This window comes from Carassius gibelio, chromosome B9 (assembly GCF_023724105.1).
Source record: "Carassius gibelio isolate Cgi1373 ecotype wild population from Czech Republic chromosome B9, carGib1.2-hapl.c, whole genome shotgun sequence".
NCBI lineage: Eukaryota > Metazoa > Chordata > Actinopteri > Cypriniformes > Cyprinidae > Carassius > Carassius gibelio.
The window spans coordinates 28669826-28688164 of record NC_068404.1 but is presented as its reverse complement, the minus strand read 5'-3'; the positions used below and the strand labels follow the sequence as shown (position 1 = coordinate 28688164).

The 18339-nt window shown below is 37.8% G+C and overlaps 1 protein-coding gene across 4 annotated transcripts in view; it reads left to right on the top strand.

The window, feature by feature from the left end:
* The window catches only part of zmp:0000000936 (interleukin-1 receptor type 1), a 39959-nt gene extending 25238 nt beyond the window's left edge, over positions 1-14721 (top strand). For 3 of the 4 annotated variants that reach the window (XM_052566418.1, XM_052566417.1, XM_052566416.1), the window contains 9 exons: positions 885-1137; positions 5031-5211; positions 6454-6619; positions 7199-7261; positions 7641-7773; positions 9336-9481; positions 13579-13722; positions 13927-14091; positions 14316-14721. In XM_052566418.1, the coding sequence (XP_052422378.1) occupies positions 885-1137; positions 5031-5211; positions 6454-6619; positions 7199-7261; positions 7641-7773; positions 9336-9481; positions 13579-13722; positions 13927-14091; positions 14316-14707 (1643 nt within the window). In that variant the 3' untranslated portion in view covers positions 14708-14721. The remainder of the gene's footprint in view (positions 1-884; positions 1138-5030; positions 5212-6453; positions 6620-7198; positions 7262-7640; positions 7774-9335; positions 9482-13578; positions 13723-13926; positions 14092-14315) is intronic. The other variant, XM_052566419.1, reaches the window with a different exon arrangement.
* The last annotated feature ends 3618 nt before the right edge of the window (positions 14722-18339 follow it).

The following is an 18339-nucleotide window of genomic DNA, read 5'->3' as shown; positions in this document are numbered from 1 at the left end:
TCAAATGAGAGAACACATCATGTTTATTATATGATAATGAATATTTAATATTACATTTAAACGTTGACTATAGCCTAGACATGTTGCATTTTAATTGAACCTCTCTCAATTAATTGAGCATTTGTAGTGTGTGTATAGGGCCATAACCTCATTTGTCTCATTAACTTTACTACCTGGATGAAATTATAATTCTTATATAATATTATATATAAAATAGAAAAAAAAAAATTGTACTGTTTGAAACACTATGAACTATTTTTCAGCATAATGTTATACCCCTCCATGTTTGATGTGTTATTTTAATATCAATGATATACTGTTATAGTTTTCTGTTCATATTTTGAATTAATTCTAATATATACATCAGGTAAAATGCATATTAAACACGTCACCGCTTTTCTCAGTAAATACATTTTTAAAGGTGCTGTTGACATGAAATTTTCACCAGATGTCAGTAACAACCAAAGTAATCCATACATACAAAGAAAACAAAAGAAATGTTTATGAACTTCAATACTTAAATACAATAGCTACTTTACCTGCTTTAGATACACGATATATATATATATATATATATATATATATATATATATATATATATATATATATATATATATATATATATATATATATAATATAAAATTTTTGTAAATATTCTTTCATTTCAGTTAATATTTAACTTAAGTATTTTTTCAATGGTTTTAGTTACCAATAATAACACTGCTTGAGGTAGAGAATGCATGGAAAAAAGTTGTAGCATTGGTGCCGCTATACTGTTTAATTTTTATTTTTGTTTTACTAAATTAATTTTGTTCCCATGCTCTCTCATTATGCCTTTCCATTCTCCCGGATTAACTGTCTTCATGGTCCATGTCTGTGAACAGGTTCCTGCAGGGATTTCAAACAGGAGTTTGAGCGTACGTTCTCGATCCCTGGTGAAGTTGTGATACTGGAGTGCCCACTGCAGATGCATCATCTCTTTGATCCTGCAGATACACCATACAACGTCACATGGTACGATGAGAGAACGGGCTCTGAGATCTCAGAGCTGGAGCAGAGCATCATGCTGAAGAAAACACAAGTGTGGTTCTTCAACGTCACCATGCAGCAGAACGGAAAGTACACATGTGTGGTCAGGTATGAACAGACACTCTCCTTTTGAGTTTGAAAAATAATGCATGTTTATCAATATATGTTTTGCATGTTTATCAAGAATATGTCCAAAGCAATGGATCATGGGACAGGTCAAGCCATTTCACTTAGAAAAGTTTTTTGCTCAAAGTAGGAATAAGAAATATGACAATGATATTTCTCGATATTTTGGGGATATTGACATAGTGTTGTGCTGATAAATGTGCAGTGTAAATAAGTTCAGCCGCTCATTTGTGTACCGATATGGCTAACAGCTGTTAATGCGAAATTACCATTTTAGAAAGAAAAATGTATACGATTTCTATTCAAACTGCTGTGACCTTTAACTTACTAATGCTAAAACCTTGAAGAGCATAGGAGAACCAGGCTGAAAAACGTACATGCATCCCTGCTTATAAAATATCATTTCAAAGATTTTACCGGTAGTGTAAATCACATTTGCTGATATTTTTATGATATTGCCCATATCATATAGAAAAATGAGGGAGAAAGGGGCATTTTTGCCCCCATACATTGAATTTTAGGGTTGTTTTAATTGCACGTTACTTTGCTGCATGATGCAGTGAAAGTGAAATCTGATAATGTCAGCTTCCAGATTGTTAAACAATAGTTGACCTATCAGTAAGCCCTTCCCCTCGAGCGCAGATGAGCCAATGGCATTTGAGGATCAGTAGCACACGAACCAAAACTCATACATCTTTAAGTTTCAGTGTCATAGAGAAACATTGTAAGATCCGAAGCTTTCATCGGTTTGATGATATTCATGCTACAAAAATGGACGATGAGATTTTTTCCACTGCCAGCCCTACCTTTTCTCATGAGATTCACTGAAGCACTCTGTTGACTGAAGAAGTAAATGGACAAAAAGATTCAGAAAGGATTAACAAGTGGCATTTCCAGTAAACCACTGTCGTGTTGAACAGGTTTTGTAGATCCTTACCTCTAAACAACCTGCTGCCGCAAAACACACACTTACGGTCAGGCTCAGACAGAATCCGTAAGCAAAGAAAGGTTAAGAAAACAAAAAAAAAAATGTAATGCTGAATGTACAGATTAAAAAATTAAAAAGTTATCAATTACATTGAAAGACACCAACAACATGTTGGCCAGCGAACGTTATTCTAAAATCCATGTTATGATAATTGTGCATGTGAAGTCTTGGTGAACTTTCTAAAATCCACACTGTGGTAAGTTTGCACGCTAGTACTCTATGCCCTTTTCTAAAAGTCATACATGGTGAGGGCATCGCGCGGTTGCTTCGTGCCCTTTCTTGAGCTGGTAAAACGTTCATCTTGGGTGCTACTCCACCCATGTATCCTGAGGATACCTGTTAGTGCTCACCATGGTTATGGCCTTTCCTCCCCTTACCACAGTGGCATGGGTATTCAGTTCACTATAGTGACCCTCTAGAGGACGCAGTTCGAAGTTCCCTTGAAAGGGAACATCTCAGGTTACTTATGTTACCATGATTTCCTCAGTAGGGAACGAGACCCAGTGTCCTCTATATTCCTGCCATGCTTCAAATGCAGGTTTCAGACAAAGAAGTCTACTATAGTCTCACCGGTAGTGCATCATGGGCTGTCGCTGGCCAACGTGTTTTGGTGTTTTTCAGTGTATGCGTCAGACACGGGTCACGAAGAGGCATTCCACATATCGACCCCTAGAGGACACAGTGTCTCGTTCCCTACTGAGGGAACAATGGATACATAAGTAACCTGAGACCACTTATACAATTAAAAGAGAAGACTGCACACTCTGTAATAATTGACTCTATTGATAAGAGTGTGCTCTCTGTGCCTGCTTCTGCCTCATCTTCAATGGAAGTTAGAGGCGAGTGGGGTAAGTTGAGCCACCCCCTGCATCTTGGCTTTTGTACATTTTTACTGTCATGTGATGATGTATTTTGGAGCCACCCATCATTTCTGCTAGACTGTGAAAAGGAGAAACACATTGGGGGAATGGAAGGCACCACGGCCATAGCCAGGGTTTGAAGATTAGTGAGGTCTGGGTGGGAATTGTGCTATAATAACCCCACTCATTATATACAATAAACACTTTAAAAGAGACGGGTAGATAGATGTTTGTGAAAGCGGTTTTGTCTATGTTTTGGAGGAATGAGCATAGTTCAATTATATCACATTGCACCATTACTTTAGGTTAGGGGTAATTTTATCATTTGTTTATCATTCATTCATCAATACATAGGCCTATTACTGTTTTCTCTGATAACCATTGCTATATAGATGATAACTTTGTCTAGTGCCCTTATGAATGGCATGACTTTGTGAAACTTTAAATAGCATAGATGTAACATACTTGTTCTACAGATCTCAGCACTAGTGTTATATGCTACTTTTTTGATCGCGTTGATAACGTTTCTGACAGATAATATCATGATGTGGTTGTTTTGTTTTTTTCATTTGCGTTACCGCATGTGGTATCCTGTCAGCGATAACATGTGGGCTATTGATTACTATCAGTTTACGTTCTGGCAGTGTTGCAAATAAAAAATAAATAAAATATATTTCCTTCTGTAGTCACTAATGGCCAACAAACTCTGTTTCGTCTGTTTTCAGGAAGGCTACAACTTCGGTGTTCAACATATTGTTTCAGAAACAAATATTGAAATTTAAACTTCATTTGATTGGTTTTATGTTGTTAAAGTTCATAGAACTTCATGAAAAGAAATATGACTGTCTGTAAAAGAAAATTATTTATTTCACATGGGTTTGAATCAGATTCAGTCAGATGGTCATTTAAAACACAGAGGGTGCATCTTACTCACTGACTCCACTCCAGTCAACTTAACCCTAACCCGGGGCAAACTGAGCCATGGGAAAACATTCTTTTAGTAAGAAACCATATTTTTTTAACCCTTTGTCATAGATACATTCTGATCATTTAATGATAGGACAACTAAAAATATTTTAAGTGCTAAAGATGAACAGTGGGTAAAGGGCAGTGTGTAATAATATAAATATAAAGTGGGCGTCTGCGCGTCATACGTTATTTCTGTGTCATTGCACATGCGCAGTTTTTTCAGTTTCCTTGTTCATTCCGATCGAATGTTTACCTGCACGCTCAATAGTAGTAGAAGAGGAATAAACCACCCCCTTCAATCCGATCGAATTTTCATTCAGATCGAGCTCAATCGGATGGATTAAGATATTTATATGAACAGTTTTCAATCCGATTGAGCCGTCAATCTCATTAGAAACAGATTATTTGGGTGCAATGACCTAATTCAGATTTCGCACGGCATATGAGTGCAATAATACAATTTCTGATGACTTATTGAAGTGCGCGTGTGTGATACGTGCCAGAAACGCATCTATAGTGCAGATTTAAGCACATCTAGATGGATCAAATGTCTTGCAGTAAAGAAGGAAATATATCACAAAAGCAGACTTTTTCGTAACATTTCGAAACAATGTGTTCTCATATCGTGCAGCATAAATAGAAGTGGTTCAGTAACAATGCTTCGTTGAGTCACAATGAGTCATAATGAGTCAGATATTATTATATTTTGACGTCACTACAGGGTAATAATCTGATCTATTAACGAAGTCAAGTAAACGCATCTTACTTGTGTTGTCAGGTTACTAATGTGCATGTAAACGGAGTAAACTGGTTATTTTAATGAGCTGATATTTGTGTTATCAGTTTACTGGTGTGCATGTAAACGTGCTCATAATAATGAAGTGTGTTTCTAACATCTTCAATTCCAATACTCCTCATAAGTCTGTGTTTTTTTAAACATTAAAACCTGAATGCAGAATACTGCAAGAAATTGCTTTAAAATAGCATGCATTTATTATGCAGAGTTAGCAGTCATGTCTTTTTCATGCAACACGTCTTCATGTTTTTATTTTCATCAGGACTGTGAACAAGTGCTACAAACAGGCCACTGGGCTGGTGGTGACAGAAATGACATCAGAAAACTGTGTGAGACCGCAGTGTGGACTCCAGCAGATCAGGGCTCATGTCAATGATCTCCTCGCCTGCCCTCTAAGGAAATATTTAAAGAGTGTGGACAGTCCGTCCATCCAGTGGTACAAGGTAGTGAATGCTTTGTTAACCCCATATCTGATCAAGTTTGCCTGAGAGGCCTTAAAGCGATTTTAAAAGTGCATTGTTTTTTTTAAAAAGTGCATTTAAAAATGAATGTCCTAATATTGTTTACTCCTCCTTAATGGTTTTCCAAATCTATTTTATGATAACTTGTTCTGTTGAACAAAATGCATTTAATAATTTTGGAAACTTTTTTAAAAATTGCATTATATTCCATGACTTCTCCAGTCTTTGAATCCCATTATGCCTAGATTTAAGATTATGTATCTGAATTGCATATAAAATTGCCGTGCATTTGAATGACACAGTTTCATATTCATGTATTTGTCAGTCATGCATAAATGAAACCGGTTTCTTTAATAGTACAAATAAACTGAATATGTTTTAAATAAACAGTGAACAGGTTTATTTATCATCAATAAATCCAATTTTTTTAAGTCTCGTACATTTTAACTGATGGACAAATTTAATTGTTTTCACAGCGAACACATTTATAATGATTCTAAGCAATTTGTGAAAAAGCATTTTGAAAATATAATTAAGTAAAATCAAATAGATCCAAATTTTTAATAGCAAACTATTCCATGACTTTTTATTTATTTTTTATTTAGTTGTTTCTTTATGTATGACTGACTAATATGCATCACTTTAAGTGGAGTACTTTTTAAAATATTATAGTCCAAATAGATGGAAATGGAAATGCAATTCAAGTATGTAAATATTAAATTGTGGCATCATTTTTTGAGTGTGGGGACCCTTAAATTAAAATGGACGGATGTATAAGGAACAATAATATGACTTTCACAAAGTGAATAATATTTTGAAGTGTGTGTGTGTGTGTGTGTGTGTATATATATATATATATATATATATATATATATATATATATATATATATATATATATATATATATATATAATTTTTTATTTTTTTATTTTTTTTGCTTTCCTGCTCAGACAGTAAATCATGGTTTTCGATGGCCAGCAAAACTCACATGCATAAACTGATAAAAATGTATACCTTTATTGCAGAGTATGTTTCTTTCGATTATAGTGTCTATGAAAAGCATTAGTTCAGTGTAAATACTCTCAGAGGGTAGTTGAGAAACATGACAATATGCATTTAGTTTGATTTTGGATCTGTGCACCTTTACTCATTCCTTCAGTTTGACCCCTAGATTTCATAGTTGATGTGAAGTCTTCGTCTTTACTGTGTCTGCTTTTCTCTAAGAACTGCAAGCTCCTTCAAGAAGATAAGAAATTTGTTCCAAATAAAGATATGCTCAACATACGCAAAGTACATCTCGATGACGCTGGATTTTACACCTGCAAAATGACCTTTCGTTTAGCTGGAGTTATCCATGAAATGGCTGAAACTATAGAGTGTGAAGTGAAAGGTGAGCATTTTCTGCACAATGGAAAGACTGTGTGTCAACATAAAAATGAACTCACTCTCAGGTCATCCAAGATCAGGATGAGTTTGTTTCTTCATCAGATTTGGAGAAATGTAGCATTGCATCAGTGTCTCATCAATGGATGCTCTGCAGTCAATGGGTGCCGTCAGAATGAGAGTCCAAACAGCTGATAAAAACATCACAAAAATCCACACCACTCCAGTCCATCAGTTAATGACATGAGCAAACACAAGCTAAAACAAACCCATCAAAACATTTTAACTTACAAACCATTACTTCCGGCTAAAATATAAGTCATAAAATACATAATCCATAATAACACTTCCTCCAGTGAAGAAGTCCATCTTCTTCTGTCCAGATTTCTCTCCTGATTCAGACCAGACCACTTTTTCACTGGAGGAAGCGTTATTATGCATTATGGACTCATATCTATGTTTCGTTTCAGCTTTTGTCTTCTCCAGATGTTAAATGATGGACTGGACTGCTGTGGATTACTGTGATCTCACAAGCAAAACCGTGCTTTTAATTTGCTTTTTAAAGCTTTTTTTGTTATTCTTGCAGATGAGTATTTAATGAAACCACGAGTGATCGAGCCTGTTAATGAGATCATTAAAGTGGAGAGGGGTGAGCTGCATATTTCATTTATTTATTCTGGATTATCATTTATTTTTCTCTCAGTTTATGTGTTATGCACACATGAAGTTCATAAACCACATCCTACCACGAAATGCAACAAAACTGCAGTTTGCACAGTGGTTGCCAAAATGATTAGAACACCTGTATTTTCATTAGTTTTAAGTCAGTAATTTCTATGTTTTGCTATAGTGTGTCGGTAGGAAATATCAGTTTAGATTTCCAAACATTAATTATGCCATTAATTGTAATAATCAAGTGAGATTTTTTTCTTGCTTCACATGGAGATCTGATCTGTCTGGAATACCACATAAAGAAACAGAACAAACGTCTCAAGATGCTCATATGCATGTTTGTTTGTTCATATAAGGTTCATCCTTCAGGAAGAACTGCATCGTCGAAGTTCAGGGAAAAGGCATTCCCTTGGTTGAAGTGATCTGGAAAGACCAGCTGGATTTCATCTCTCAAAACACGTCACATCGCGTCCATCAGGAACCCATGAAGTGCGTACTGAAGTTAGCTGTGTTTCAGACAAGATAAAGATAGGATAAGACTTTAATTTGGGCAGTTTTGTTGTGGACCATCTTGGTTTTAGGCTTGAAGAATTTATGCTTTGTTTGAAACCATATAGAGACTAGAAATGTCATGCATTTAACATGAATCTTCTATTTTTATAAGTAAAGTTGGATAATACAAAAAAAATGTGTAAAGTATTTACTGGATAATACTAAAATTTCATTACCGTGTTATTGTTATTTTTTCAAATAAAAGTATAGCTGTATTGTGACGAATGTCATTATTGTGAATTAATGATTTTTATTTAGAGTCCATATAAACAAGACTTGCACCAATAAATTTGCAAAGTATTTCATTCACTGGTTAATAATAAAAAAAGCCCTTACCACTTGATTAATAAATATAATAAAAATTTTAATGGGAAAAAACAACTATATTATGACATGTATATATATATATAAAAGAAGAATGCAAATGTTTGGGGATGTCATTGGGTCACAGGCTTGATGCAGTTAGGATTAAGGATTTGCAACTAAATATTAAGTCTTATTCACTTTAATCTAGTTTAAGTCAAAATTTTCCAATACTTTTGGTCACATGAGCAATGGGTGGGGTAAAAAAAAAAGTTGCTATATATTGTGGCGCCAGTATCGAGTCCCACGTAGGAGATGGAAGGATATAAAACTGGAGCGACGACCGTGAAGGACGAGAGAGGACCAGGCCTGGGACATTATTTTATGTTTGCTTTTTATTTGCGCGCACCAGTCGTCCGCGAGGGGCTGGTGCGTTGTTTTGTATTTATTTTGAATATTAAAGTTTGATTTTGATTGTCCGCCGGTTCCCGCCTCCTTCTTCCCGATGATTACAAAGACTGTAATAATAAAATCTTTGTAATCATCGGGAAGAAGGAAACATAAAATAATGTCCCAGGCCTGGTCCTCTCTCGTCCTTCACTATAGTCGCTCCAGTTTTATATCCTTCCATCTCCTACGTGGGACTTGATACCGGCGGTGGGGCGCAGGTGCAGCTCATCTCCAATCACTACACCTGGCCTCACTCCTCGTTCCCACGCCTCTCGGCCCCGCCCCACTCGCCACATATATATATATATATATAGCTTCAGGTGATGCATATATAATTTATAAATATTATAAGTAATATATTGATTTGCATCTATAAATTATCTGCCAAGAAGAAAAAAAAGATGTATTTTTTATTTTTAAGCATTTAATTAATTATATTATTTAGTATAGTTATTAATAATTCTAGAATTTGTTATTAAAAATAAAAACATTTAAACAGATTTTTTTCCCCAGTAAAAGTGATATATATCCTTACTGTTATAAGATTTTATCATGGAGTTTGTCATGTAGTTTCTTCATGCATGCATTAAAGAGAAGGCAGACATAAAGCACGTTCATGGCCTCTGTGTGGGATTTTCCCACTGTTTTGGAAGATGAACATTTCTGTGTATTAGTGTATATGCTTCTGTTGGTGAGTCAATATTTTCCTTCAGTTGAAGTGTAACCCATGCCCTTTCCTCTCAAAGTGAAAGCCAAACGGTAGATGGCTATCGTATGGAGCGCACGCTCTTGCTGTCTGCCGTATCAGAGGAGGATTTCTACTTAAACTTCACCTGTATGGCATTCAGCAGCCGAGGACATCCGACCGGACAGATTACACTCGTCCCTGCAGGTGCGTTACCACAACAGCTCAGTAAATACTACTCCACTGCTCTGGGTGTTTGCTCACGGGTGTGTGTGTGTGTGTGTGTGTGTGTGTGTGTGTGTATGTACACTTAGGATTGGTTAAATGCAGAGCACTAATTCAGAGTATGGGTAACCATACTTGGCCATGTCACATCACTTTCACTTTATCTTCAAAATTTTTAATGGTTTATCATTTTGTGGCAGAGCAGTTTCACTTTCAGTGAAACAGCAGATGACTAATTGTTGGAAACTTGTCTGCTGGTTTAGCAAGCAGTGGCTGTTTCTCATGCAGTCAGAGCTGCTGAGATTTTCTTGCGTGTACAACAAGAGAAGTAAAATAAAATAAAAAATATGCTTTTTTCTGTTATTACAAATAATTTACTGGGCTGTCCAAAATTTTAAATATGTATTATTATTATTTTAATTAAAATGAGTTTTTATTAAACATATTAAATGATTAAATGAATTTTATGTTGATTTCATGGTTTGGGGTAAATATTTATATGTATAAATATGTATTTATTTATCGATTGATTTAACTGCATTAATTTAAAATAATTCCAAATTATTATTATTATTTTGTTTTGTAATTTAATAATTTTGTGTATTTTTTAATTCAATTTCAAATTAAAGGTTTAAAATGCCATTTAAAATAAAATCTATTAAAATATACTTTTTTATTAAAATAAAATGCTTGTCTGTAGAGATTTTTATATTTACATAGATATTTTATATTTACAATAATTTAATAAAATATAATTTTATTCTTATTTCTATAAGAAATATTACTATTTGAATATAAAAAAAAAAAAAAAAAGTATATATAATAAATTACATTTTAACGGTACCACTGTAAAATTACAATACTAATATTTATGCTGTCTAAATTAAATGTTAATAATAATAATAATAATTTACAACACTTTTTTTATATTTAATTGCATATACAATCAACAAATCTGCACCTTCTTTGTTGTTTTATTTTATTGCACAGAATCTATAGCTTGTGTGAAGTTTATGGGTTTACTATCATTTATATAATGTAAATAATCACATTAAATAAAAAAATATTACTGAACATTAAATAAATTATATCTCATTTACATTAATCTTAATAACGTACGTAACCCTCGTTCCCTGATGGAGGGAACGGAGATGTTATGTCAAACGGTCTCACTTGGGAGGCCATCATTTAAGAGAAAACGGCAATGAAAATTGGCTAGTGGATTTAACTTACCTGAGCCACTCCCTGTGCCAACGGTATAAAGGGCGACAGGTACATCCACTTATTAGGTTTTACGCTGAGGAGCCGAGAACGTGTCGCGGCAACAGCGAACGGTTCAAGGTTGTAGCATGAGGACATAACGTCTCCGTTCCCTCCATCAGGGAATGAGGGTTACGTACATAACGAGACATTCCCTATCTGTCGGTCACTACGAGTTAGGTCGAACGACATATGGCGTCCTATGGAAAACACCACAAACTGAACAATTTCACAACCCTGTGGCGCTGCAATTGTTGGCAAGCCGTGGCATGCCCCAAAAGCTACGCTTATGGTCGTAACCTTCCCAAAGCCCCAGCGCAAATTCACTGACCTTGGTACCGAAGGGGCCAAAGGGTGAGTACATCGCTGCTGGAGAAGGCCACGCTGCTGTTCCGCCCTCACAAAGTTAGTGGTAGGGATTTCAACCTTCGGTGAAAGATTGCTTCAAATCTTCCCTATTTGTTCTTTCAGCTTGGCAAGACAATGGGGAAGCGAGCCTTAGGAAAAGGTCGCTACAGAGTGCACATCCTACCCGTAGGGAGGTGACATGTGGAGATACGGATATGGACTGGCCCGGGGGGCAGTATTACATATGGAATGGGTCTCTGAGGCAGGTCCTACCTTAGAGTAGGGATGGAACGGCTACCATAAGAGACTGACAGAACGGGTCTGTCAAGGGAAGACACGGGTTTGCCAAGAGAGAAACCTTACCGTGCAAGAAAACACACATGGGATTACACGTAGGGAATCAAGCCATATGAACACCTAGCCCAGTACAGGGGCTGACCGGAACTCCGGGCATGCTAACACTAGTACTGTGGCTGGCGACAGACTGCTCCGCCAAGTCTGATTGCCGATGGTGCTGGAGGATGCTCGACCAGGGTACACCAACTGGGGAACTCTACTGGGAGAAGAAAGGCGCTCACATCCCCGTGTTAGGCGGAATGGCGCAGCAAGCATGACACCCAGCCAGCCTGTCCCGCCAATTACCTCTTACCCAACACACAGGAAGAAAGTGGCTCTACACGGAGGTTGTAAAACCCTGCAAAGGTTTTGGGTGTCGCCCAGCCCACAGCTCGACAGATGTCTGCGAGAGAGGCGCCGTGCACCAGCGTATAAGAGGAGGCCACACTCCGTGTGGAGTGGGCCCTCACCCCCAGGGGGCACGGCTTGTCTTGGGAATGGTACGCCAAGGCGATGGCATCCACTATCCAGTGGGCCAACCTCTGCTTGGAGACAGCCTTCCCCTTTTGCTGACCTCCAAAGCAGACCAGGAGCTGCTCAGAGCTTCTGAAGCTCTGGGTGCGGTCCACGTATATGCGTAGCGCTCTTAAAGGACACAGCAACACCAAGGCTGGATCTGCCTCCTCCAGGGGCAGCGCTTGCAGGTTCACCACCTGATCTCGGAAGGGAGTGGTGGGAACCTTGGGCACGTATCCGGGGTCTCAAGACAACGTTAGAGTAGGCCGGCCCGAACACAAGGCACTCTTCACTTACCGAAAATGCTTGGAGGTCCCCGACCCTCTGATGGAAGTGAGCGCGACCAGGAGCGCTGTCTTGAGACACAGTAACTTAAGGTCGATTGAATCCAGCGGCTCAAAGGGACCCCTCTGAAGTCAATAGAGAGGTCCCAGGAGGGAATCAGGGGTGTCCTAGGAAGATGTAACCTTCTGGCACCCCTCAGGAACCTAACGATCAAGTCGTGCCTCCCCAGGGACCGGCTGTTCACTGCATTGTGATGGGCTGTAATGGCTAGGATTGTCAGAGAACAGGAAACGACGTCTTTAATCGCGAATCATCCGTGATTTGCTCTTTTAGGAAATCTGCTCTCTTAGTTGAAGCGCACAGGGGAATCGCTGAAAGGGACACCGCTGTTTGCGCTGTACCGCCAACCAGAACAGCTTCCCGACACACAGCAGATGAATGGCTTTGTGGAGTATAACAGCTTTCATACAACCACTCGGCTCCGAAGCAAAAATCTAATGAGTGGATGCACCTGTCATCCTTTATAACCGTTGGCAGGGGGAGTGGCTCAGGTATGTTAAATCCACTTGCCAATTTTCATTGGTGTTTTCTCTTAAACTCAGAGATGATTGGCTTCCCAAGTGAGACCCCATATGTCGTTCGACATAACTCGTAGTGACCGACAGATAGGGAACTGATTTGTTCATATATTTATTGATTGATTTAACTAAATTTTTAATTATTAATATATGTAGAAAATTGTAGGACAGCTTTGAAATTACAATGCTAGTCTTTATTTATTTATTTTTCAGATGTTAATGTTTAATTCATATTAATAAAAAATATTAATTTATATACAGTAAACATGACTTTAATATTTAAATTGTAATTGTTTTACGTCTTTTTAAAAAATGTTTGAACATTTAAATTTGGGGGAAAATAACATCTTGAGATCCCTTTCTTCCTTTTATTAACTTTGTTTACTTCTATTTATTAAAAAATGTATGTTTTTACTAAAATTGTGTTTATAACAGATTAGTCTTTAATTCCTTGCATGCACTGAAAAAATATGTGAATTTTTTAAGGAATATAGGTTGCAAAAAAAATGTTTTTTAAGTTAGTCAACTAAATCTGTTTATTTAAATGTAGCTACAATAAATTGCAACCACTTACCTAAAAAAAAATAGTAAATGCAATTAACCTTTTTTTTTTGTCTGTGTATTGTTTGCAGAATGACATGTTTGAAAGTTAATATTGCCTGTATTTGCATCTGAAGATTGGCAAGTGGTAAATATTTTTTTCAAGAAGAAAACATGATCTGCTTTCACATCAAAACAGTTTGTTTGTCCCTTCAGATCCGAACCTTCTCTTGCTTCTTGGTCTTCTTCTGTGCTCTGTGGCATTGCTCTTCGTGACGGGTGTGATTCTGTGCACCACATTCAAGGTGGAGCTGGCCTTGTGGGTCAGGAATGTGTTTCCATTCCTCTACCAAACCACAGGTAGTCAATAAACAGGAAATATACTTTAGCACTTTAGCAGCATCACTCAGTCACTTGGAAAGTACAGCGGTTACATAAACTAGAATTAACACCTTTCAGTGAAATCACAGAGCTGCAGGAAATGCTGAAAAATGCATAATAATTGCTTTCATGTATTTATTTTGCATGTTCTGTGCTGTTTGTTTTTTGTATTGTTTTTTCTAGCTGGTGATGGTAAGCAGTTTGATGCATACATCGCCTATCCCAGAGTCCTCGAGGGCTCAAGTGAAAACGCTGAGATTTTTGCAATGAGCACTTTGCCGCAGGTTTTGGAGGGCCAGTACGGTTATAAGCTGTTCATCCTGGGCCGGGACGGCCTGCCTGGGGAAGGTAAAGGTGTTTTTCTCAATATTGAGCTTTTTTTGCACCCTCAGATTCCAGATTTTGTAATAATATTTGATCCTAACATACAAACATACATTAATGGTAAGCTAATTTATTCAGCTTTCATATGATGCATAAATGTCAATAAAAAAAATTGACCTTTATGACTGGTTTAGTGGTCCATGCTCATATTCAGAGCTTTACCAGGCTGATTTCCTGGTGTTTTCCAGCTGTGGTGGACGTGGTGCAGGACGCTCTGAGCCGCTGTCGCAGACTGCTGCTGCTCTACACGGCGTCGTCTCTCTGCAGCCCGGAGGCACAGGACTGGGCCGAGCAGCAGACAGGTCTGTACCAAGTGCTGGTGGAGGACTCCATGAGTGTGGTGCTGCTGGAGCTGGAGGAGATCCACCAGCCGCTGCGCCTGCCACACACTGTGCGCCTCCTAAAGGACAAACAGGGAGCTTTGCAGGCCTGGAAGAGAAGGAAGAGGTGGGCGTTCTGGGATAGGAAGTCAGAGGAGCGTGTGAACTCTCTGGAGCCCTCTGCACGCTTCTGGAGGGAGCTGCGATACCATATGCCCATCAGAGGCAAAGCTAAAGAGAGAAACTGGTTTAGTTTCTAGATGAACACTAAAGGTGAGTACTCGGTCAAGTTGAGTAAACTTCCCGGATGAATAAGAACAATGCACTCTTCCTCAGAACAACAAAAAGAGAGAAATTAATACTTTTATTCATCAGGAATGCATTAAGTTGATCAAAAGTGACCAGTAAAGACATTTACAATGTGACAAATGATTTCTATTTCACATAAATGCTATTCTTTTGAACTTTCTATTCATCACAAAATACACCAAGGAAAACATTTTTCACAACGGTTTTGTGGTTAAAGAAAGACCCTAAAACAGCTGTTAGTGACATCAGCAACAGCCTCCGGAGGACAGGAGTGAAGGAATCACAGTCTATTGTTCACAGAAGACTTCATGAAGAAAAGTACACAGGGTACACAAGAAGATGCAAACCACTCATTAGCAAGAAGAATAGGAGACAAGCCAATTTACAGAAAGATGCAACAAACTAATTGGGAGATCCTTCGTCATGCTGCAAGATAATGACCCAAAACATAGTGCCAAAGCAACTGACAGACTGGCCATGTCAAGATCCAGACTTGAACCCTAAAGAGAAGAGACTGAAGGGAGTAACCCCCCCCCCCCCACCCCCCACACCCACCCCAAACTGAAAGAGGCTGCGATGAAAGCCTGGAAAATCATCACAAAAGAAGAATGCAAATGTTTGGTGATGTCATTGGGTCACAGGCTTGATGCAGTTAGGATTAAGGATTTGCAACTAAATATTAAGTCTTATTCACTTTAATCTAGTTTAAGTCAATATTTTCCAATACTTTTGGTCACATGAGCAATATATATATATATATATATGCACACATGCTTACATGTGTGCGTTTTTGTGCTGTATCTATATATAAATACACTGTATGTATGTTTGTGTGAGAGAGAGGACTGTCTATAATAGAAAAGGTATATATATATTAATAAAACATTTTATATGAATAAACTAAAATTATGAGAAGGAGAAGAACCAAAAAATTTTAATGATATATGATTTTCACATTCCAGATCTGTTGGGACTTGAAGAATCCTTGCTTTATAAAACAATAATTACTTAATATTTTGACCCTTTGACCCTATCAGGACAACACTGTTTGGATAATAGAGTGATTGGATGGATGTTCTTCTTAAACATTTCATTTAGAGACAAAGTTAACTTTGAAGGCATTTTTTAATTATTAAAGGTTTTGTAACAAAATAAAATTCAAATTAAAGAAGAAAAAAACTTTGCATGTAGTTTGATTGACATGCAATCTGGCCAATCATAATGCAATTTCTGTCTGACAAACAAACCAGACAGGCGAATAGATTAATGTGAACTGATGTCTTTCCATGGCTGAAACAAGATACCTTCTGATGTTCATTCGTGTTTATTTCATATTTCTTTTTCATTGGTGAGAACACAATGTGTGGCGTGAGAGTGGCATGGTTTAACAGACTTAGAAACAGTAACTAAGGGTCATCCCACTTATATATACTATATATATATTTAAATTGTGATTTTAATATCTCATCCAGTATATAACAATATTCCAATCAACCAATCTGAGTTGAGATATAACTTTTCAGAAAATATCTGTTTTAGGATTACAACAAAAGTTACAACCCTTGTTAATCAGTTATCATTTCCCTTTGATTTTGAGTGACAGTGAAGGGGTAGGTTGTAACATGTTTTTTGAAAGTGTTACAACCATCCCCTTACATACAACCAAGAACATTTTTGTGATTTTAACAACACTACAGAATGCCTAGAACTTGGTTGGGAAAAACAGATATTGGAGTCAATGCTAGTCTTTTAAAAAGAGCAGCAGAGAAAGTTTGGAAAGGAAAGTCTGTTAGGGCAGTGGCAAAATCCCACAGAATCTGCCATGTAACATTGAACAGATATTGGCAGAAATATAAAGAACTGAAAGACCAGGGATTGAGGGACCTTCCTCGTGTAGGATACTACAGTCCTCACCAGGTCTTCACCAGGGAGCAGGAGGAGTCTTTGTCATAAGCCAGAGAAGAAAATGAGAAGAAAATGGCAGGGCCTGATTGGTTTGGCTTGTTTATGAAGCGGAACCCCAGACTTTCAGTGAATTTTTTTTTTTTTTTTTTTATTGTCACCATTGTGACTGGTAAAGAATGCATTTCACTTGTTCATTCTCTGGAGTGGGGATAAACATACGTCTGTTAATTTGCTCACACACACACACACACCCCACACACAAACACACGTTTTGTGAAAAGTGGTGACATCCCATAGGCGTAATGGTTTTTGTACAAACTGTATATATTATCGCCCTACACCAACCCTACACCTTACCCTAACCCTCACAGGAAACTTTGTGCATTTTTACTTTCTCAAAAAATATTAGCGTTTTGAAAAATGGGGACATGGGTTATGTCCTCATAAGTCACCCTCTCCTTGTAATACCTGTGTCATACCCATGTCATTATACAGAGTTGTGTCCTGATATGACACAAAAACAAGAGCACATACACACTCTCACGCACACACACACACACACACATGAATGTGCACGTACAGACATGCACACACAAAAAGGGAAACATGCACAAAAACACACAATATGCTCATACACTCCGGAACGTGTCCTCACCTGCAATCAAAGGTACTGTAGACATTCATCCGCCATTAAAGCAAGTAACAGTGAGTACAGCAGTGGTAATGTGTGTGAATAGAGTATTAGCAATGTAAGCGCCGTTAGCAGCATTAACGCTGCTGATGCTAACGGGCTATAAGCTAATAGAGGACCCAGGAGATCAAAAAAAAACTAGTGATAACGAGGCGCTCTGATTGTTTTTGTTGTGAAATACGATAGAGCAGTGGTTTTCAACCTGTGGTCCGCGGCCCCCTAGTGTTAGTAGTTGCGGTGGTATTGCAGGTGGGCCGCCAATTATTTTCTGTTCATTTCCAGTCCATTCTAGGGCTGTGCGATTAAAAGAAATCGTCATAAAATCATGATTTGAGAATGCACGGTTTCTAAATCGCTTTATAGCATGATTTTCCATGGCCCTGACCTCCCGTAGTATACTATCCGATCCAATCAGAATGCATTACGCCTAGCGCGAGAACAGAACAGACTGGGCATATGCCTAACTCCAGGTTCACACACTGTCTGTAATGTGCCTTTTTTCCGAGCCCATGTTAACGGATCAGAGCGTTCACACTGCACGCGGTAAAAGGCTTGTATAAAAACGTGCAAAAATAATTATTATCTAACACATGAGCATAGAGAGAATTGTGAGTGCACAGGACGCAGTTTAAGTGAGAGGAGACACGTTTTAAGTGCGCGCACTCTCTCACCGTTTATCTGAGCAGTGGCAAAATCCCACGGAATCTGCCATGTAACATTGAACAGATATTGGCAGAAATATAAAGAACTGAAAGACCAGGGATTGAGGGACCTTCCTCGTGTAGGATACTACAGTCCTCACCAGGTCTTCACCAGGGAGCAGGAGGAGTCTTTGTCATAAGCCAGAGAAGAAAATGAGAAGAAAATGGCAGGGCCTGATTGGTTTGGCTTGTTTATGAAGCGGAACCCCAGACTTTCAGTGATTTTTTTTTATTTTTTTTATTTTTTTTTTTTATTGTCACCATTGTGACTGGTAAAGAATGCATT